This window comes from Sciurus vulgaris (assembly GCF_902686455.1).
Source record: "Sciurus vulgaris genome assembly, chromosome: 4".
Taxonomy (NCBI): Eukaryota; Metazoa; Chordata; class Mammalia; order Rodentia; family Sciuridae; genus Sciurus; species Sciurus vulgaris.
The window spans coordinates 7,636,580-7,658,493 of NC_136464.1; the positions used below are offsets into that span (position 1 = coordinate 7,636,580).

The following is a 21,914-nucleotide window of genomic DNA, read 5'->3' on the forward strand; positions in this document are numbered from 1 at the left end:
ATCTATCAGAGCGTTCCAGCCGTTACTTCTGGGCTGCGGAAAGGTTAAAATGGAAATTGAATTTGGGAGCTCTGTCCATTCACGTGCAGGCGGAAAGCGCCTCTGCAGAGAGCAGCAAGCCCGGGCTCAGGAAGAAGCCACCACCCAGGGAATGGCGGGTGATGACTTTATTGATTAGAGCAGTTGGAAGAATCCAAGATCTGCCGTGGCCTGGCACTGGGCAGCCAGCAGCTCCTCACAGCCATTTTTCATTAAAAATAAGGAAGCAGGAACAGAGAATGATTACCTTCTGCATATAACCCAGCTCATCTGAAATGGCCTTATTTTGAAATGATGCTTTAAAATGGGGACACATCCTGATATTCAAATAACATCAGCAAGCATTTCAGCAAAGCACTGGGCTGGGGACATTAAGAATGTGCAATTGCTGCTCAGCCGTCTGTCAAGGGCAGGACAGAATGCCGCTTGAGGGCGGAACAGGGAATTATAAGGTGGGAAGTAAATAAGGTACAGCTTTGCCACATGTGCTTGGAGTCACCAGAGAAACAACTCCTCAGCTGCCCAGGCCACAGATGCTCCAAGGGACCAGCCAGCTGGACCCACGCAGCTACAGTGACCTGGCAAGAGTGCGGAGGCCTCACCCCTTCCCAGACCCACTGCCCCAGCATCCAGACCCGGAAGGGCCCTGGCTCATCCCCAGGGTGTGCAGAGCGAGCTGCGGGAGGGCAGCGTCTCATCCAGAATGTGAAAATCTGACCAAAAAAAAAAAAGAACTGAAAAAATGTCCTGAAGAAGAAAAAGGAGTGTGTGTGTGGGGGGGTGTCCATCCAAGATGGAACGAGGCACATACAGCCCACAACACTGTCTGCATGTTGGGTTCCTGCTGGGGGCATTTCCAGGCAGTGGTAGGTTTCACTGTGGTGGCTGCTGTTTGGGCAACGCTGGGGTTTGGGGGAGGAGGTGGGTTTGGTGGCAAGACTTGAACCCGGGGCCCTGGGCATGTCAGGCATGCGTCCACCACAGAGTCACACTCCCGGCCCCACAACACTGCTTTTCCCCTCAGATTGTAACAACTGCTGTTCTTCCACTGTGTAAGAAAAACCCTCAGGATGTACTCTCTCTCAGGTTCATCCTACAAGGAGATGAACACACACATAGTTGCTTATATTCTAAAAATGGAAAGATGAGCCATAAAGTCTGTAAGACGGCTCCCTACGGGAGACAGGCAGGGACAGAACAGAGCGGAGCTCAGAAGTCGACTGCCTTGAACGTGACTTGTGCCATGGATTTGAGTTTTGAACTACATAAATATTTACATGACTATGAAACAAATTCAAATGCTGTGAAACCAATTCCTTAAAAACTAAAAGTAAACTGAATTTGAAGAGGATCCAGCTGGGGGACCACTCCAAAAAGGAGGTGTCACTGCAGGCTTGCAACGCTCTCGATCACAAACCTCTAGAGGGAATGTGCTGTCCAGAGAAAATAACCGTCGAAAAGAGATCTTCACCTGCAGCAGCAGCCACCTCATCACACGCAGAGATCAGCGGCCACATCACCAGCGATGGCAGCGGTGGATGCGAGGGGCCACCGTACCCTGCCAGCATGGCGGAGCGAGCTCTGATGACATCTGGCTTCCTCCCACGGCATGCTCTGGAACCCAGGAGGCGCGTGTGAATTACAGGCCAAGCAGGTGACCGTGTCGCTGCTCTGGGAAGCAGGGACTTCTGAGTGGCGAAGGGGGATGGAGGACGAAGCACAGCCCACAGGACCTCAATCGGAGTCTCGGAACGACATTTCTGGGTGCGTTTTCTGTTTAATGATGTATATTTGTGAGGCTTACTGACGGGAAAGGCTTGAAATGACGGGAAAGGCTTGAAATGACGCTCAACCCAGCAACAACGGGAACAGCTCTCCAGCCTCTAAACACGCTTTCCATGAACAGGGAGCATGGCCTCTGGCAGGAAAGGCACAGGCAGTTCTGGAACATTTGTCACAGCAGGGAATGAAGACCCTCTCAGGCACCACTGGGGTCAGAAGGACCTGGGTGGCCACTCAAGGAGGTTCCCACTGGTGACAGATGAAATAACTGGCACTTCACGACACGCCCGATGAGTCTAGACCATCTGCCTATAATGATGTGCACATTTTAAAATCTCACCTGCCACCTTGGGAGGGTGCTGGAGAACTCACTGTTCTAAAAACAAATAAAAAAAGGAAAAGAAAGGCTTTCATCTGGCGTTTCCAACGTGAGACTCAAGGCAACAAGCAGTTGATGAGAATTCTGTAGAGAAGAATCCCAGAGAAGAGAAGAAAGGCCACCAGGACACAAATGTCACCTTCTGGTGACCCTTAATGACTGGATGGAGCTGGCCCTGGCCATTCACAGAGCTGACACCAGGTAAGCATATGGCCGCATGGAGGGTCTGGGTGGTAGTCACCTAGAGAGGAGTACTGTCAAGATCTGGGCCTGACCCTGACCAAGCGCAGTGGTGCGGGAGCGGGGAGCGCGTGCAGGCCCCACACCATCCAGACCAGACCGTGGGAAACCACGGGGTGAACACCCAGATCCTCCCTCAAAGTCTCAAGAAAAACGAGAATGGGGGAGGAAGGAAGGGTATGGATAGATCAGACATTTGATACCAGCCAGTCGCAATGCAAGGACTGTGTATCCTGATTCAGACAAATCGTGAACAACATGAAACATTTATAAGAGAGAAATATGATCTTTGATGATATTAAGGAATTGCTGTTAAAGATGTGATATGGTATTAGCTATGCTTTTTAAAAACATCCCGAGCTTTTACAGGTTAGAAATGTTCACAGGTAAATGCTGCAATTTCTAGGTTTTGATTCAAAATAACCTAGAGGAGAGGAGTGGTGGGCATACAGATTGAGTAAGTGGCAATAAAAACTTGAAAGAGGTTCCAACAGCCAAACATCGGCCAATATGAGCAATAAAATAAATAACTGTAGGACCGAAGTGTAACTCATGCAGTAAGACAAACATTGTTTGTTGGGTCCAAGTTGGGTCCTTGGGTCCATGTTGGTATGAACAAAAAGAGGCGGAAGCTTTCCCTTATGGTGATTCCGGTTAACAAACAGTGCCACGTGGGAACACCACAGTAAAGACTTTCAGGTAAAAATTACCAACAGGTCAGGTGCAGTGGTGCCTGCCTACTTAGGAGGCTGAGGCAGGAGGACTGCAAGTTCAAGGCCAGCCTGGGAAACGTAGAGAGAGCCTCTCAAAAGACAAAGGGCTGGGGATATAGCTCAGCAGTACAGCGCCTGCCTAGCATGTGCAAGGCCCGGAGCTGAGTCCCCAGTGCCCACACGTTGGCCATGCACGGTACAACGGGGAGGGAAACAGTGATCAGGAGGAGGATCAAGATGCTCATAAAAAGGAACAAACAATAACTGCACACACAGAGCGCTGCAGCCACCTCTGTGACCACTGCCAGAGTTACCATCGCCGTGACAGGCCAGACTAACTCAGGTGCCTGCTATCTGGTTCTGTGTGATTCCAGCCACAAATGCATAACTGAAATGAAAACGTGAGGAAACAACGGGAAAACCAAAGGGAGGGGCTCTGACAGCATGGCTAGCCGGCACCCTCGAAATGCCACAGCCACGAGGGACAAAGGAAGACCAGGGCCTGTCCCGGGATGACTGGCAGCAGGGGACAGGACTGCTGAACGCAACACGCCCCAACAAGAGCAACCAGTGGCACCGGCTGGGGACAGCTGATTGAGGCCTCTGAACTGGTGGGTAGTCCTGTCCCCATGTCCATTTCCTGGTCTCTCGCGGTGCCACATTGGGGGAGCTGTGGAAGGCACGCGGGGTCCACCCACCTCCGTGGCAACTTTTTCTAGGTGTGAAATTTCTTCAAAGTGAAAAGTCAAAAAACGATTTTTAAAATGGCTATTAGTTGATGAGTCTGAAGCTCGTGATGTACCCTGTGGTTCCCATGCTGCCCTCTAACCGCGGATACTTGACATGTTGCATGATGAGTATTAAAAAGAGATTCAAGATGCCTGACCCTAATGTGCAAGGCGTGGACCCTGCTGGGTTGGATGCCAGCGAATCACTGGAAGAGAACCCTGTTGAGACAGCTGGGGGAGCTGAGATATGGGTTTCATTGGCCAGTAACCAGGAATCATTGCTGATGTTTACGGTGGTTTTTAAGAATCTATTTAGGTAAAACACATGTTGAGTAAGACTCATCAGGGCAATGACATCAGTGTTGGAGCTGCTGACATACGTGTGTTCACAGGCTGTGCAGCCATTTCACGGTGCAGTCCAGAGCACTTCTACCCAAAAGGAGATCCTGTACCCAGAAAGCCCGCACCCCAGCTCCGCAGCCACCGTTCTTGCTGTGTCTCTGGGTTTGCCCAAGCTAGACATCTCCTGTAGGAGGAATCACAGGGTATCTATGTCCTTCCCTGCCAGGCCTCCTGCACTAGCAGGCTGTTTTCAAGACGCATCACGCAGTAGTGCCTGCAGCACCTCACGCCCTTTATGGCTGAATAGCATGCATTGTGTGAACTGGCCACGTGGCCACTCATCAGGTGACGGACGGGCACTCGCGTTAACTTCTGCTTACTGTGAACACACTCCACGAACATCTGTGCTAAGCTTTTTCACTTTTCCTTTGTTTGGGGTGTGTTGCTGTTTGTGGCGCTGGGGATTGGGCACAGGGTCTCGAGTGTACGAGGCCAGTGCTCTACTGCTGAGCCACATCCCCAGCCCACGAGCTGAACACCTGCTCGTGTCCTCTGGGCGCATCCCTAGTAGAGGAACTGCCAGGTCAGATGGCAGATTCTACCTTTAACTCCGAAGGCCCACTGAGCCTGTTTCCACTCCTCCTGGCAGTATGTCATGGTCCTGATTTCCCCAAGTCCCTTGCCAACACTTGCCAATTTCTGTGGACTTTCTCTGAATGGCCGTCTTAGAGGACGGGAAGTGATGTCCTGCTGTGGCTTTCATTTGCATTTGTGGCTTTCATTTGCATTTCCTAATGAGGGGAGATGCTGAGCACCTTACCATGTGCCTGTGGGCCTTTGCTAAGGGTCTTCACGCACTGAGGTCACATCCCAAAAGTCATGTTTTGAAAGGCATGTGGGAATATGATAGGGCACAATAACAGTAAGTCCGAGATTTGCTTGAAACTGTGAGAGCAAAAAAAAAATGTCTTTTAAGAGAAAGAAGAGATAAGACAGACCCCAATGAATCTGGAGGATGGACACTCGGGGGTGGCTGCCCCCTCCTCTCTGTTTGGCGTACGTTGGAAATCGCTTATGTTGACGGATACGAGGGAGGGTGCCCGGGTCTTCTCTTTACTTTTGTATGTGTTTAAAATTTCTCACAATTTAAAAAAAAAAGACAAGAAATTCTGCCATCCCTACCTGGTGCGCCTCCACTCCCAACGCTTGCAGAGCAGACTTGAAAAACTCGGGGGAAGGTTTCCCCACCACTTCGGCCTCAATCCCACAGGCGTACTGGGAAAAGGGAGAAAGACAGCATGGGTTTGGGGTCCAGATCAGGTGTGGGCCCATGAAAGGACATCCCAATGTGTCCCTCAGGTCAGCAGCTGCGACAGGGAAGGTCGCCGCAGGCGTGAGAAGCCCGTCATACAGCAAGAGCGTTGTGACTCTCGTGCTCAGGGCACCCAGCGTCAACTGCGAGGCCCGTGACAGCAGGAGGCACCCCTGGCAGGCACAGCCACGAGCCTCCAGTGCCAGGAGGCTGGGCCCGCTCTCGCCCACTCTGCTGCCGTCCCTCCTGCTTCCTCCCGAGGCTCCTCCAGCTCCACCCTGGGCCCTCCTGAGAGAGGCAGGTTCTACCTGCCACCGGCCCCTCCCTCCCACCAAAGAGCGGTGAGGCTGACTCGGGGCAGGAGCTGGGGCGAGGGCAGCTAACGGGATTTGGGTCAGAGCGGACTTGAGGGCCTGGCCACAGAGGGCCTCGTACGCTGGAGAGGAGTGTCAGGAAGGAGGCCAGCGGTCGGCACAGACACCAAGCCATGAGTCAGAGAGGAGAGCAGCAGAGAGCATGCTGGGAGAGCAGGCAGGAAGGGGCGGGAAGAGGGGACAGGGAGGACAGAGAGGTGCCCAGGACAGCCCCAGAGGATGGGGAGTGCATGGCTGGAAGCCCTGCATAGGAGGGCGACTTTGAAACACGAAAGGCCACTAATGCGTCAAGCCCAGTCTCTTCTCCAGGAAGCTCTGAAGCGTCTCAGTCAAACGTGTCTGAAGAGGGCTTGGGGCAGAACCAGCCGGGCACCTCAAGCGCCTTCACGTAGGCTCCGACGTCCAGCATCAGGCCCGAGGTCTCCTTGTAGTAGCGTCTACGAGAGAGCAGAGGCGGGAGGTGAGCAGAGCCCTGGGGAGGGCAGCCAGTGCCGGTGCCATGCCGAGCTGACTGGTGGGGCCAGGACAGCAGAGCCCATGGTCCAGCAGCCCTGGAGCTGCCTGCTGAGGTTGGGCCTTCAGTCTGGGTAGCCCCCTGCCCCAGGGGCAGCTGGATTCAGTGGTTGACACAGAGAAAGCCACGTGCCCTGTGTTCCAGGAAGGAACAGCAGCCCACAGAGCGTGTGGTGAACCCCCAGTTACTAATAATTAACCCTAAGTGCGGCTGAAGAAGAAAGTGCCATTAGTCCCACGTCCGCTGGCCACACCTCCCACTGGCCAGTCAAGCGAGGTGCCAGGCTGCATGGGCGCCAGATGCTCTCAGGAGCCATTGGAGGCCAAGTCGGCTTGGCCCACAGGAGGGCTCCTTTCTTAAGGTGGGCTCCATGAGGCCAGCAGCTGGGCTGAGCCCTGGTCCCACGGCCTGGCCTGGGCACCCGTGTCAGACCTGAGCCCAGAGCTCTCAGAGCAAAGCCATCTGGCCACAGAGAGGGGTGAAGGGAGTCCAGTCTGTGCTGCTCTGAAGGACTTCCACAAACCCCAGAGCAGAGCGGATATGACTCCAAAGCTGTGAGGGTGTCTGCCACCCTCCACATCCCTGTCCCTTCCCCACCCTGCCCTCCAGATTCAGGGACATTCAATGTCACGTGTGCAGAAAACCAGAGAAGAGCAAAGTGGGTTGGCTTCGGGTGCAAACCCCGCCTTGGCTTTCTAACAGTGACTCGGCTGCACAGGCCTCTGGGCCTGGGAGCCTGAAGACCCACAATCGAAACCCAGGGCTTCTCATACTGATTTCTGGGGTTCAAAAAGACCGCTGACTCCTAGAAATCAAAATGAGAGTCTCTAATATTTCCTTCTTTTTTAACCAAATCTGGGCTGGTCTTTATAGAACCAAGAATTTTTCTGTATTTCCTATTCATTCAGGAAAATGAAAAAGACATCTTGAGCCAACTGTTGGACAAAAATTTTTTGGAGGTACAGTAAATACAAGTATTTAATTTATTTCTATGCCCTAGAGACTGCATATATTTCTCTTTTGTTTCTGACCCAAAGGGCCGCAGCCGCCCTGGACAGGCCCCGCATGCTCCACCGCAGGGGAAGCTGCGCAGGGAAGAGGGGACCAGCGGGAGCAGCAGTCAGATCCGATTTTATGCTTTATTCTCCTGCCGTTTCCGATTATTCAGCACAGCTCCCTTCAAAATGACCACTTGACCTTTCCCAGAAGAGCCATTAACCTTCCATAGTCTGTTGCGTAAACAGCTTAATTTTCTGACGGCGGCATGACAGAAGAAATTACAAAGCCAATTCCCACTCTTGGGTCCAAACAGATGCCAAATGTAAATCACTCCATCTCCAGGAGGAGGACACCCTGGCCTGCCCCCGCCCTCCACCGCCAGGCCTGCCTCCTCCGCCGTGCACGCAGCAGCCACCCGGGTCAGCAGCAGCACGGCGACAGCAGCCTGTCCTGGGTCTTGGGCCCAGAGAAGCTGTGACTTCACCCAAAAGCTCTCCGTTTCCTTCTCCGGCTTAACCACCCCGTGCCCATGTGGGAACCCCCAGCTGGAGGCCCACCCACCTCTTGCCCAGCCCTCCTGCTGCCCAGGGGTTGCGCACACAGACCTGAGAGCAACGAGGCCATCTTTTTTTCCAACGACATATGATTTGACTACTACTCATAATCTGGAATAATTACTTTAATAATTATGAGAAAAACTTTAAAGAAGAAAATCTAACATAAACGAGTCACGAAGAGCTTCTTAATTATGCCAGTGGTCTAGTGGAGGGCTGCTGACCCACACGCCCAGGGGGTGTGAGGGAAAGAAACAGACCAAACGCTGTGTTGTGCATGTATCAGCGTGTCACACTGATTATACATGATTATAATGCATCAACAAGAAAGGCCCACCCAAGGGCCCAGCCCAGGCAAGTGAGCCAAGCAGGCCAGGGGCTGGGCGGGCCCCACAGCAGTGATGAAATTGCAGAAGGTGATAAGGGAACGTGGTGGTTGATTTATACATCAACTGACTGGGCCACGGTGACCAGCTGATCAAACATGATTCTGGATGTTTCCACGGAGGTGTTTTTCTGGATTTACATGGTGGAGTTTGAGTAAAGCAGACCCCCCTCCATAACGTGGGTGGGCCGAATCCCATCAGTTGAAGGCCTTAACAGAGCACACCGCCTGCCCCTGAAAAGAAGGAATGGCCAGCAGACGGCCCGGAGCCAGCTGCAGCCCCGCCTGAGCGCCGGCCTGCAGCCCCTCTCCTAGATTCTGGCCACACCAAGCCTCCAAACCAACATCTCTAGCCACCCTGCAGGCTCCTCTTCCTCTGGAGAACTCTGTCTAGAACAGGACCCACTCTATTCAACACACTAGAAATGTTTGGCTTTTGAAAATATATATTCCCTTTTTTCTTTCCTGAAACATCTCTCAATTGCATATTTGGATGAAGAGTATTTCTCTACTTTGAGAAAAACAACAAACAGCCTAAGATAAAAAGACAACTGCCTGTGAAGCTTGGAAACAGTAGGAGAGCTGGGCTCTACGGTGCGAGGGAATGGGGGCTCCGCACCCGACCTTCCACCCTCAGATCTCAGAAATCTGGACACCTGATGCAAATCTTCCAACTTTTAAACACAGGCTCAAAAACACTTGAAGATCTTGTAAGGTTCAAACTTCTGTTCTAGAACGTAACAAAGAGGTGCAAGCAGAGGCCCTGGGGTGGTCCAGGCTGGGGCACTCCTGGCCCTGCCAGCAGCCGCTGGGGGACAGGGATTCGCTTCACCTCTGTAGGCCTCTGTGTGCCAACCCGCGCGCGGATGGCAACACTGCCAACGGCTCCAGGCTGCAATCAGAACCCAGTGAACGGAGGGCGTCAAGTGCTCGCAACGGCCAGTGGCCAGATCCAAGGTCCCTTCCTGTCCTTTCAAACGGCTGGCCCTGTTCAGCAGGCAGATGCCGTACGACAGTCACAGAAGGACCAAGCTGGAAACGGATTCCAGCTCCGCCTGAAAAATTGGGGTAGGGACCCCAGAGTGTCCTTGTAGCCTTGAGAGGCTGTGATTCTAGAACTCTAGTGCTGTTTCTGTTGACGACAGGATGAACCTGCACGGCTCTCTGGAAAGCAACCAGGCAACGCGCACCAAGAACCCCAGAGATGCCCACCCCCTAACTCCCAGATGCAACTGCTGTGGTGGGAAATCAGAAACAGCCCCACAGCGACCGGCGAAGACAACTGCAGGACAGCCACACGATGGGGGACCGCGTCTCAGAGACAGCCACCCACGGTGCGCAAAGCCATCGGCTTGGTGGACAATATGGGGGACTGCGTCTCAGAGACAGCCACCCACGGTGCGCAAAGCCATCAGTTTGGTGAACAATATGGGGGACCGTGTCTCAGAGACAGCCACCCACGGTGTGCAAAGCCATCGGCTTGGTGAACAATAAACATGAGGTGACAAAACAAGGTCAGCCTGGATGCCAAGGTTGTGGAGACGCCACCTGTGAGGGTCACTGCAGCCAACACCAAGATGCTGGATTCCTGCAGTGACACTAAAACCACATTTTGATTTCTCCTTTTGCATCTATAGAAAGTGCGCTCTCTCGGCAGTCAGCAAAGGTACTGAGAAAAGTAACCACAGCTGTTTCTTTAGAGAGAGGGACGGTGCTGGTTTGCATCCGGAGTGATCCCTGAAGGGTCCTGCAGCGGGCACTTGGCCCCGCTGACAGAGCTGCTGGAGAGTGCTGGGACCTGCAGGAGGTGGTGCCTACGGAAGAAGACGGGTCACTAGGGTGTGTGCTTGGGGATGCTGGGACCCCACCCTGTCCTCTCTCTCTTTGCTTCCAGCCACTGTGAGGTGAACAGGTTCCTCTGCCACACGCTTCCGCTATGATGCTCTGCCTCACACAGGCTGAAAGCAATGGGGCCCAGTGACCATGGACTCAACCTCCAAAACTGTGAATCAAAATAAACCTTTCTCTTTAAGTTGATTTATCTCAGGTGTACGTCACAGCAACAGAAAGATGACTCAGGCATGGGCCAGAGGCGCAGACAAAGGGCTGCTCATGAAACTACTGCTTTACAGAGATGATACTCTGGGGCCACAGACGCCTGGTGCCCAGACCAGATTATCCCCCAGGCCCTCAAGCCAACTGGTCACTACCCAGGTGTCCCTTGGGACCATTCTTCAACACTTTGGCTATATCCTGTCCAAGTGCACTGCCTTCTTTACTCCAAACTTGGAATGATCAACATTTGGCCTCTGAGATCTCTGCAGAGTCTCCATCCACCCCATGCCTGGCCTCTCCTAGCCGGGAGTCCACACAGATGCTTGATCAACCAGCTCCAGAGGACAGAGTACTCTGGTTTCCTAAATTATTAAAGAAGAGGAAGGAAGAAATGAGGAGAGAAGGCAGGGAGAGAGCCGGCCACCCTGAGCTCACTCCACACCACTGTCGGCAACCTTATTACTGTGTCAGAGAACCAGGAGCATCGTCCGAAGAAGCCAGAAATGCCTGTCTCTGGAGTCGACTTACCCTTTTCCCAGCGATATGAGCACAGGATTTTCCAGTTCCATGAGTATCTGGAAGGCTTTATTCATGTTCTGATAAGAAAAGCTTTCACCAGCATCTGCCATTACCACACAGTTCGGGCTGGACTTGTCAATCTGATCGAATTCTGAGCGGACTCCTGGAGCAAGAGAGAAAGAGACAGGAAAGAGAGATCAGGATCAAGCCCAGGAACGACGCGGCCAACCCCAGCTGACCAGGCACCCTTGCGCACATCTGCCCCTCTCTAAGAGGCTCTATGTTTAGTTTTTTCCTTTTTATTAAATTAATTATTTATTTCTAACAGGGCCTGCTCCTGTCTGGGCCTCACAGTACCACGGGAGGTGGACAGGAAGGGTGTTATTCTCCTGTGGCAGACAGAGGAATCCCGGCTCCCCGTAGTTGGAAAGCTCGTTAGCAGAAAGACAGAGCTGCTCCGGGGACCCTCCACCCGACCCTGGCACCAGCCCTGGGACCTCCCCTCGCCTGGCCACGGCAGGCAGAAGCCCAGAGCTTCGCCACCAAGCAGGAGACCTGGTGGGAGGACAGCATGAGCGCAATCCCGAGCGTTGGCCCTGCTGGCCTCTCGCTGAAGGGCAGAGACACTTCAGGGGCACCCTCAGGTAGGTCCTGAGAAGCAGCAGTCCCGCCTCTGGCTGCCAGGCCCATAGGAAGGGCCCTCTCTCTCTTGCAGAGAGAGCTAACCCTAACCCTAACCCTAACCCTAACAGATCCGGGCTCACGGCTCCGGCTCCCAGAGGAAGCCTGCTCCCGCCACTCCTGGTGTTCCACGATGGCCTTCTGGATGGAAAGAGCTGAGGCAGCCACACGAGACCGCCTCCTGCCCACCAGGGCGGCGAGAATTAAAAACAGACAGCATCCAGTGCCGGCGAGCACAGAGTGGGTGCAGCTGCTGGCGGGGGTGAATCAGCACACCCCCTGGAAGAGGAGTCGCGGGGTCGACTCCAGAGACAGGCATTTCTGGCACCCTCGGGCCCAGGGACTCCGCTCCTAGGCATTTACCCAGAGAACCATGCAAGAATGCTCGCTGCCTAAGAGCCTAAAACAGGAAGACGCTGGGCGCCCAGCACTGTGGGAACGGACGGACAGGGCGGCACACTCATGGACGGACCACTACCTGGCAAAACACGCTCGCCCACACCTGCACTAAAGGTATGAGGAGTCTCAAAAATGTTTGGTGAAGAAAAATTCGTGAAAATTCTGGAAGTTTTGGTGAAAAAGTGTTTTGCACGAGAAGCTTCAGCAAAAGACTACTGCAGAAGAAAGGGCTGGCTAGCAGGCCTGACCTGTCCAGACCTGCACATCCCGAAGAGGGTCTTCAGGCCTGACCTCGCCCAGCTTCAGGGAGGAAACTGCTGGCCCAGGGACAGCCTGCTGGATAAGAGGTCCAAACGCCTGAGGCCTGCGCCACACTGTATCAGCTTGATCTCGGGGCTGGTGGCCCTGCTCACTTGCGCGACTGACCCCTAACCCAATCCTGGATATGGAGGCTCGGGCGCTTCCTGCTCGCCAACATGTCACATGTGTGGCTGTCACTCATCACTGCCACTGAGCACTGAGCACAGCCAGCGCAACTCCAGGGACGAAGGGAATCTCACAGCTGGTGTCCCGCAGCCTCTGCCCTGTGCATCTCCCTGCCTGCTGAGCTGTGTTCTTTCACTAAAACAAACCACAACCATGAGTGTGGCTGCTGCTTGGGCCCCGTGAGTCCTCCTGGTGACACACAGGCTGGGCCGGTCTGTGGCCTGACATGATCACACACGGTATGACTCATATGGAATTCTAGGATAAGGACACTTACTTATAACAGAAAGTCTCAAATAACAGTCGTCCTTAATGGGCAGGGGCTGGGGACTGGCTGGGAAAGGCAGGGGTCTTTCAGGTGATGGTAATGTTACAGACTGTATGTGGTGTGTGTGTGTGTTGTGTGTGGGGTGTGTGTATGTGGTGTGTGTGGTGTGTGTGTGTATATGTGTAGAGTGTGTGTGTTGTGTGTGTGGTATGTGTGGTGTGTGTGGTGTGTGTGTGTATATGTATACAGTGTGTGTGTTGTGTGTATGGTATGTGTGGTGTGTGTGGTGTGTGTGGTGTGTGTGTGTGTTGTGTGTGGGATGTGTGTGTGGTGTGTGTGGTGTGCGTATGTGTGTAGTATGTGTGGTATGTGTGGTATGTGTGGTGTGTGTGGTGTGTGTGTGTTGTGTGTGGGATGTGTGTGTGTGGTGTGTGTGGTGTGTGTGTGTGGTGTGTGGTGTGTGGTGTGTGTGTGTGTGTGTGTGGTATGTGTATGGTGTGTGTGGTGTGTGTGTGTGTGGTGTGTGTGTGCGTGTGTGTTGTGTGTGGGGGTGTGTGTGTATATGTGTAGTGTGTGTTATGTGTGTTGTGTGTGGTATGTGTGGTGTGAGTGTGGTGTGTGATGTGTGTGGGGTGTATGTGTGTGTGGTGTGTGTGGTGTGTGTGGTATGTGTGGTGTGTGTGTGTGGTGTGTGTGTGTGTGGTGTGTGGTTGTGTGTGTGTGTGTGGTGTGTGTGGTGTGTGTGGGGTGTGTGCCCAGGCTGGCCTGGAACTTGCAATCCTCCTGTCTCAGCCTCTCAAGTAGCTGGGACTGCAAGCATGAGTCCCCACACCCTGTGATGTGGCAGACGCTGGGTCACAAAGGTGCCACAAAGTACGTGCACTTGTCAAAACAGCCAGAGTTACTTGAGGTTTGAGTATGTCCTGTATGCAAATTTTGCATCAACAGAAAAGACACACATACTGACTGCTGTAATAGCATGTTGAAGCACTTAGGGGACGTCTGCCAACGTCTGCCATTTCAGTGGACTGAAAATATAACAGATAGATAGGTGGAGAGAGGGATGGACAGACACCCGGGAGGAGTCAGTGACAAAATCCAGCAGAAGGGTATAAAAACACTCTCAGGAACATTCTTTGAACTTTACTAAATGCTTGAAATTTTTCATGATAAAATTTTGAGGGGAAATCCATCAACAACAAAATTTGAATTAAAAAAAATCACAGTTTGAAGATGCAGGCGCGCACACAGGAAAGAGGCAGGACGCCCCGCTCCAGCCTGCTCGAGCTCTACCGCCAGCTCCGCATTGATCCCAGCTCAACGCGGCCATTGAGGCAAACGCGGTGCTTCCCTCTCCTCCTGCCAGCACCACCCCACTGCCACGTCCAGGGAGACAGAATTTCCTAAGTCTCCTTTCTCTGAGGACCATGTTCTAAAGACACTGGCAGGGATCCTGGTTCCAGAGAAAGGACTCGGAGAAGCACGATTTCCGAAGGCTGGGCAGGCTGCCCTTCCTTGGTTCCAGGGCTATGAATTCAACCCTTGGGTCTTCCAGGGAGCACCCTCCACCTCTGAGAGCCCCCACTCCTGTCCTGGAAAGGAGAAAAGCAGCTCGCCTCTGCCCGGGGGTTTGTAAAAATCAAAATCGAGTGCCAAGGCACAGGGAAGAGGGGGGACGGAGAAGTGCCCTGAACTCCACAGCGCCGCTGATGTCTCTTCTTTCTAGATACTCAGACGGCACCAGGTCATATTGCTCTTTTAGTTTTGTCCCCAAAACTCCCCGCAACGAGGGTCAAAGGGGCTCCTGTCCTGCATTCAGAGTAAAATCAGGACGCAAACCCTGTTCCTACAGTCATCTGCAAGCTGCATCAAAGAGCAGGACTGGCTGTGGGTGCCACACTCTAGAGAGCTGCAGGCCTGCATGCAGCTGTCCACTGTCCCCTGGTCAACCCCCAGCCCCTTGGACCAGTCTAGATCAAGGTACTCCACCCTAGGCTTTCCTTCCGGAACCATCTGGAGTGGCCTCTAGTGACCCTCTGCTGAGGTTGGGGGATGGATGGGGCCTGGTCCCAGCTCACCCCCACAAGGTCTCTGCCCCACAGGCCCAGGAATGTCATGGCAGGAGCCAGGTGTCAGCTCCATGTCCCTTCCTTTGGTTCTGTCCAGGTGAGAACGGGGACCCTCCACCCAGCCCCCATCCTGCCGAGGGGACACCCTCACCCTGAAGGTCCCAGGACTCAGCAGGCCTACCGTCGTGGATGAGCAGGTGTGGGCGCAGGCCTCGCTCCTTCAGGATCTGACAGGTGGCCGGGGCCGGGGCGGTCACCTCCTCCTGGGAGATGTCGAATCCCAGCCTCCGAAGCAGTGCCACCAGCTCTCCCCGGGACTTCTGCGACTCGTTGGTGCAGAATCTCACCTTCAGCTGGGACCGCTTCAGTCTGTGGTGGGGAAATGACAGGTGAGGGTGCTTTCAGAACATGGAGTATGGGTTCCTGGGAAGGGACCCAGAGACGGACACTTCTCCCAGGGTCACTGATGAAGTTCACTCTGGGACCAGAGGTGGTTCTGACTGACCTCAGATGTGCTCAGGCTGAGGTCTCACCTGGAGCAGACCCCTTGTTGGGGACCTCAGGCCATGGCCCGCTGTCTCCTGTCCCCCCTCACCAGACTTGAGACATCTGAGACTCCCCAGAGCTCTCCCTGCTCTGCCTGTGCCTCTCCCTCTACCTGGGACACACTGCACCCCTTGACCGAGGACAAGTCTCTGCACCTGGACCTGGGTCCCAGCCTCTTCAACCTTGGAAGATGTGGAGCTCTTTCTCTGTGCCTTTCCACAGCATTCCACCTGGCCTCTGAGCACTGTATATCTGGCCTTACTGTCTTTGAGTCCACATTTCCCAAAAAGGCCAAAGGCAGAGGGACCAGGTGGAGGTCTGTCTTCTTGTGGCTGAGAGGAAGGGTGACCCAACACAATCACCACAGCAATGATGGTTCCAGATGGACAGACTGGGACCTGACCCAAGCAAACCCTGCACCAAGGAGGTGTGACCCTGAGACTCCATCCTTCCGCCTGCCACCACAACAGACCTGCTGCATCCAGGCTGCACTTGGCCAAATTCTCCAAAGGCAAAGTCACAAAACAGATGACTAGAGGCTCCCAGTGAAATGACATTCAACCCTCAACAAGCACTTACTAAGTGCTTACTGAACGCCTACTAAGTGATAGGCACTGGGCTAGTGCACTGAACTACAGCTGTTCCCGAGGCAAGGTCCCTTCTCCAGGGTGGGCGGGAGGCAGGCAGTAAATGAGAGGGAAGGGGAGGCTGCAGGCCATGATCTAAGTAACATATTGATACAGTGTCACATGCTTAATCTATAATCCGTTAGTAAACATACATCTAGAGGAGGAATGTGCTCAAGTTCTGATTTTGCAGATGTGGCCCCAATCAAAGGAGTTCAGAGGCGACACATGGATTACACCCAGTTGCTTAGAAATGTGGCTTGAGATCAACCGCCATTGGATAAGTAAGTGAGACCCAAACGAAGGCTCAACTCAACCCAAGGAGAGGCTAACGGGTGAGGAAACTGAGTCCCAGAAAGGTCTAGGGCTTCTGTTCCTGCTCTTGAGGCTGAGACTCTGGGGATGCAGGCGATTTTTCTCTTGAATCCCACAGGGATCCTGGGACTCACGGTGGATCAGGAGCAGGAAATGGGTGCTTCCAGAGATCTCCCACTGAGGGGAGAAAGCGTGTGTCCCAGCGTGAGGTCTTAGAGGAGATTCCCGGAAGACCAGGCCCAGTGGTGGCCTGCAGGCCAAATGGAGGGATGAGCAGCCCATGCCATGGGCAGGCAGTGTGCCCCAGCTCCCAGGCAGGAAGACACCCGCAGCTGGGGGCAGACAGAGGGTGGAGCTGGGGAATGAGGCTGGGATGGAGGACCGCTGAGAAGACAGGGAGGAGCCGGGCATCTGTCTGCTGCTGGAGTGAAGAGCAGACTCCAGATACAACCCCTGTTGGCAGTGACAGCAAGTGGCAAGAGTGGCAGGTCTCAGCTGAGTGTCCCCTCCTCCCGCCCCCTGTGCTGCCGCCCCACCACACCCGTGTCCAGCCCTCACGCCCTGCTTTTCTTTCTCTATCCCATCAGTATCTCCAGTGGTCCCATTTATCCATCTGTTTACTGTCCTTCTCCCTGACCTGCATGTGCCACACACAGCTCAGGCCAGGGCCTGCTCCGTTCCCCACGGCCTCCCCGGTGCTGGCACAGCAGGCTCTCCATAAACGTCTGCTGGACAACGGATGGAAGGCCTGAGGACCTCACCTGCTGCTTTCCTGGCGAGTCACCCTTACGAGCCCGAGCCCCACAGAAGCAGGCAGGCTTCAGTGCGCCTCCAGACCCCAACCCCGGGCTGCCAGGGGCAATTTAGGCAGAAATCTGCACAGCGCTGACAGCGGAGACGCCACCACACCATCTTCCCCAGCTCAGGTGACTTGTTCCTTTCTTACTATTTGCCTTTCCTAATCAGAGGTTTATGAATGATCAATTACACTTAGTGGTTAATTGCCCTTCATAAAGATAGCTTTTTATTTTTAAATTAGGCAGTTAATATATTGAAACTAATAGCATCACCTTGTACACTGTGGATAGATCTTCATTGATTGGCGCCCGGAATGTGTGATTCACACCCAAGTTAATGGAGCAGTTGAGGGAAGAAGTGCAGGGGGTCCCAGGGGACTAATTACTCCTGATGAATGATGATGTGACCTTCTCAGAACAGTGAGCAATCGGTGTGACAGTGAGATGGCAGCACCCCACATCTGTCACTCCACACACAACTTCAGATGTGGTCGGGAGCGAGCTCGGCTTACTCTGGGACACTCACGCCCAGGACTCCCTGGAAACAGCACAGAAGTTCATCAGAAATACGCGCTTTCTAAGTCAAAGGACACGTTTTAGAGATGATCTGCCCTGAAGAATCTAGTGGGAAACGTGTAAGCACTGCCCTCCCTCAGGAAGGCCACCACGTCCCCTTCTGATGTGTCACCACACCATGGTTCCTGTCTGGCCACCAGGGACCAATCCCAGGTGAACTCTTCATTATTTTAAACTACTAAAATTAATAAAAGCAGTCACCATGGTTGTTAAAATGGTGACATGAATACAACCCTGTACAAACGCTTCCCTCCAGGGTAGCCCTATTCCTCACCCGCTGTCCATGGCCTGAGGGCAGGAGGCGGTTTGCTGTCCCTCACACACATCCCCAGGGCCAAGTGCCTGGCTTGCAGGCACCCCGCTAAGCAGCACCTGCCGGAGGAAACCGGCTGGGGCGCGGAGAGCCACCACCCCCTCTAGAGATGATCCTACAGGCTCCCAGGGTCGAGAGTTGACCCAAGTCGCCAGCTTGTGGGACAAAGCCCATGAGCCTCACGTGTCTGTGGTGGCAGCTGTGGGCCCTTGCATAGGAGGGCAAAGATGCCAGGACCCTCGAGTGGAAGCACGGTGCCCGGCTCTGCCCCGGGGCGTCCTGAAGCAGGGAGGAGTGTGCCGAGCTCCCCCATGTGAGCATATGGGGGACAGGAAGGGTGACACAGGCTCTGGCATCAACGTGAGGCCCTGAGTGGCTTATGCTGTGGACTAAATGTGCCCACAGAATTCATGTGCTGAAGCCCAGGCCTCAACGTGGCTGTCAGGAGCCAGTGCCCATGAGGACGTGGTTAAGACGGGCACTCGACTGACAGGACTGCTGTCCCCATGAGGGGACACCCCTGAGAGCCCTGTGCACTTTTCTCTTGCTCTCTTCTGTGCACACAGGAGGCACACAGCAAGATGGCAGCTGCCGGCAACCAGGAAGAAGCCCTAGTCAGAAGGTGGCTGTGCAGGTCCCTGAGCTGGGACTTCAGCCTCCAGACCCGTGAAAAACCAGATGCCCATTACTTAAGCCACGCTGCCTGGGCAGCGGTACCAGCTACGCGGCCTGAGCAGACACACAGGCAAGGAGCACGTGCCCTGCACCTCTCAGCAAAGCCTGCTGCTGACGACCTGGACAGAAGTCCGGAGTGGAAGGAAAGCCCAAGCCTGCACGGCTTCCAAAGGGCCGCAAGGCAATCTCAGCGAAGAGGGACTGCGGCTGCCGCCAGCCCAGCTCCAGATGGGCTACTGTCCCCAGCCCAGGAGGAAAGGAGCTTCCTGCAGGCCCCTGGGTGTCCAGACGGCCCTTCTGCGGCCTTGGCTGCTGCCTGGGCACACTAACCCTGGGAGCTCATGGGGGTGGGGGACTGCCCCACTTTCTGGTCCAAACTGGATCTTTGAACTGACCTTTACCTCATCCTGGCAGGCCGGGACGCGCCTCTGAGTGACAACGTCGCCTGGTGCAATTACCGAGCTTCAGATGAGGCAGTCCTTTACAAATCACCTCGGACTTTACACATCTGCTGGCTGTCGGCATCTGCCAGGAGCGCTCACCCGAAAATAATGAAAACCCTCTCATTATTGTTCCGTGGCAGGTAAAGTGTTAGGACAATTATTGGACATCCTGAGTGACCTTGGGACAGCTCAACAGCCTGCCCTCTCCAGCTTGCTGAGGACAGGGACGCCAGGGGCTCTTCTTGGAGGGGCAGAGGGAGGCTGGGCAGGGGTGAGGAGGCTGCCAGGGACAGAGCAGCCCAGGCCCTTCCCCCTGGGTCGCCTCCTCTGCCCTCTGGCCTTGGCATTTGCCACTTCCGTCCGAGCCAGAGGCCTCTCATCCCGAGTCTTTGCCCTCACCAGCCCCAGAGTCCAGTCCCACTTTCCCTCAGGCCTGGTTTGTGAGTCCCTCCTATGGAACTCTGACCCCTGCCTTGCTCCAGACAGAGCCTGCCCACCTCCATCTTGACTGAAGGTGTCGTCCCCACTCCCCTCCTCTGCCTCCTCCACCAGCTCCGGGTTCCCGGGGGGTCAGGGCTGTGCCCTATTCAGCATCCCACCACGCCTGGTGCCACAGAACAGCTGAGCTGGGGGAGCACTGGGGAATCCTGGTGCATGGCCAGCCATGTCCCCAGTGACCAGAGCCTGGGTTCACCAACATGGCACCTGGGTGCACCAACATGGCACCTGGGTGGATATGGAGCTGAGGGGAGGCAGCACCCAGGCCTGGGTGACAGAGGCTGGCAGAGCTCAAGAGGCCTCGGGCTGCAGGGAGCTGCTGGGCAGGGCCACAGGACCCGCCTACTTGGGGAGCAGTGCCTTCATGGGGCCAGGATGTGCTGCCTGGTCCACAATGCGGAGCCGAGTTGGGGAAACGGAAGCTCAAGGATTCATGGATCTGAGACTGGCAGGAGTGACACGTTTTTCCTGTCTGAGGTTGCCTGAATGCCCTCTAGAATTCTGCCCAAATGCATCTGGCGTGGTACTTAGTGCCCAGCATGGCAGATGCGGTACTGGGAGAAGCATCTGGATGATCCACATTCAGCGCTGATGGGCCCACTTGGAACCCAAGAAGTTCCCACGAGGAAGCCTCCACCTCCGAGCACCTCCTGCCTTCCTGCCATACCGCAGACCCCACCTGCTAGGTGATGGAGGCTCCCGCCTGTCACGGAAGTGGGAGCCAGGGCACAGGGACACAATCCCGCCTCGGCTCCTCAGAGGCGTTCCCAGCCCCTCGAGGGAGATGCTTCCCTCAGCAGCCAGGGGAGCGCTTTCTCAGCAGGGCAGCTCCCTATGGTTGGGAGACCTTTGCTCGGTCCCCTTCCGACAGCGGCAGAGACAGAAACATACTTGCAGAAGTGAAATCTAAGAACCCAGGATTTTAAAACAGAAAGTCGAGCGGGAGCCCTGTGAACAGACGAAGTTGTCAGACGGCCGCTGGCGTGACCCGGGGACAGCCAGAGGTGTGAGCGGGGCCTGGGCTCCACTCAGGGGCAGGGGCACCCGTGCTGGGCGGGGCGGCCATAGGAAGGGTTCACTGGTTTCCCTCTGGGGTCTCCTAGGTGGCTGTGGTGATGGGGCACCCATGACCAGACTCCTGGGATCCTTGTGTGCCAGCCCTGAAATGGAGCAAGGGCAGTGCCCACCGCCCAGGGCTGCATGAAGCAGACCTGGCCAAGGATGGCACGGAAGGGGCACCACAAGTCCCTCGCTGGCTGGCAGCACCACCAGCTCCTGGAGAGCGAAGGATACTAATCATGGCCTGGGCCAGGCGCTCAGCTGGGCCTGTGACTCCTTCCCCCTCTTTGCCCTTCCACTGACCCCCAGGACGGCAGCCCCCAGCTAGGCCGCCAGTCATTCGCTCAGTGCCAGGCCCTCCCCATGCTCCACCAGACACTGTTGGGCAGCAGTGCACACCCTGGTGTCATCAGAGTCCAAAGTCTGAACCGAGAGGAAGCAGCAGGGACACAGAGGCAGGGTCTCTCTGTGTGCGCCAGCCAGCCAGTGACCTCAGCAGGACAGCGATGAGGTCAAGCAGGCAGAGTCAGGCCCCCAGCCAGCTTCCTTACGAAACACGCCTGCCTGGCCTGGGCCTGCCTCCCCTGCCTGCAGAACACCCTCCAGCAGGCTCTCTGTGATGCCTCAGCCACGGAGCTCAGACCCCAGGGTCAGGCCAAGGCCAGAGCATCGATTCACAGCGATTAATAAACACCATTTGGAATCAAGTGCGCAGGAAACTGCAAGCCAGGGGAGGCCTCGAGCATCTCACCTAAGTAGCTCACTTCAGAGAGCAGGAAACTGAGGCCAGAGGGGCATGAGGAACCACGGGGACACTCATGGCCCCCATGAGGCCTGCAAACCCAGCTGCAGCCAGTTGTCCCTGAGCGCCAGGGCTGGGCACTGAAGGCGAGGTGTGTCTACACCTCCTGTGTGGCCTGCCACTTGTCATCTAACCCTCTCCACCCTCAGGTTCCTCATCACTATGAGGCACTAACAGTGGCTTCCGCATGGGGCTGTGGTGAGAACCGTATTCTAAAAAGACACATATAGGAAGCACCTGGCACATCTCAAACACTAGCAAACATAAATAACAACAGAATTGGAAAAAATGATATTTTTCTACACACTACATTATTCTATAGCTTTTTCATTTAGTATATACAACTCTCGTATCATATGCACTGGTATCAGTCCCAAACGGAGCCAAGCCCTTCCTTCCCACAGCTGCACAGGACCCCACAGTCTG

At 54.8% G+C, this 21,914-nt stretch overlaps 1 protein-coding gene across 3 annotated transcripts in view; it reads right to left on the bottom strand.

Annotated features, from left to right (window-relative positions):
* Nucleotides 1-21,914, bottom strand: part of LHPP (phospholysine phosphohistidine inorganic pyrophosphate phosphatase) — a 127,990-nt gene that overhangs the window by 99,584 nt on the left and 6,492 nt on the right. For 2 of the 3 annotated variants that reach the window (XM_079138080.1, XM_079138081.1), the window contains exons 2-5: nucleotides 15,020-15,207; nucleotides 10,945-11,098; nucleotides 6,283-6,346; nucleotides 5,406-5,498 (exon numbers count right to left, since the gene is read on the bottom strand). In XM_079138080.1, coding sequence (XP_078994206.1) covers nucleotides 5,406-5,498; nucleotides 6,283-6,346; nucleotides 10,945-11,098; nucleotides 15,020-15,207 — 499 coding nt within the window. Of the gene's footprint in view, nucleotides 1-5,405; nucleotides 5,499-6,282; nucleotides 6,347-10,944; nucleotides 11,099-15,019; nucleotides 15,208-17,395; nucleotides 17,661-21,914 lie in introns of all 3 variants that reach the window. The other variant, XM_079138082.1, reaches the window with a different exon arrangement.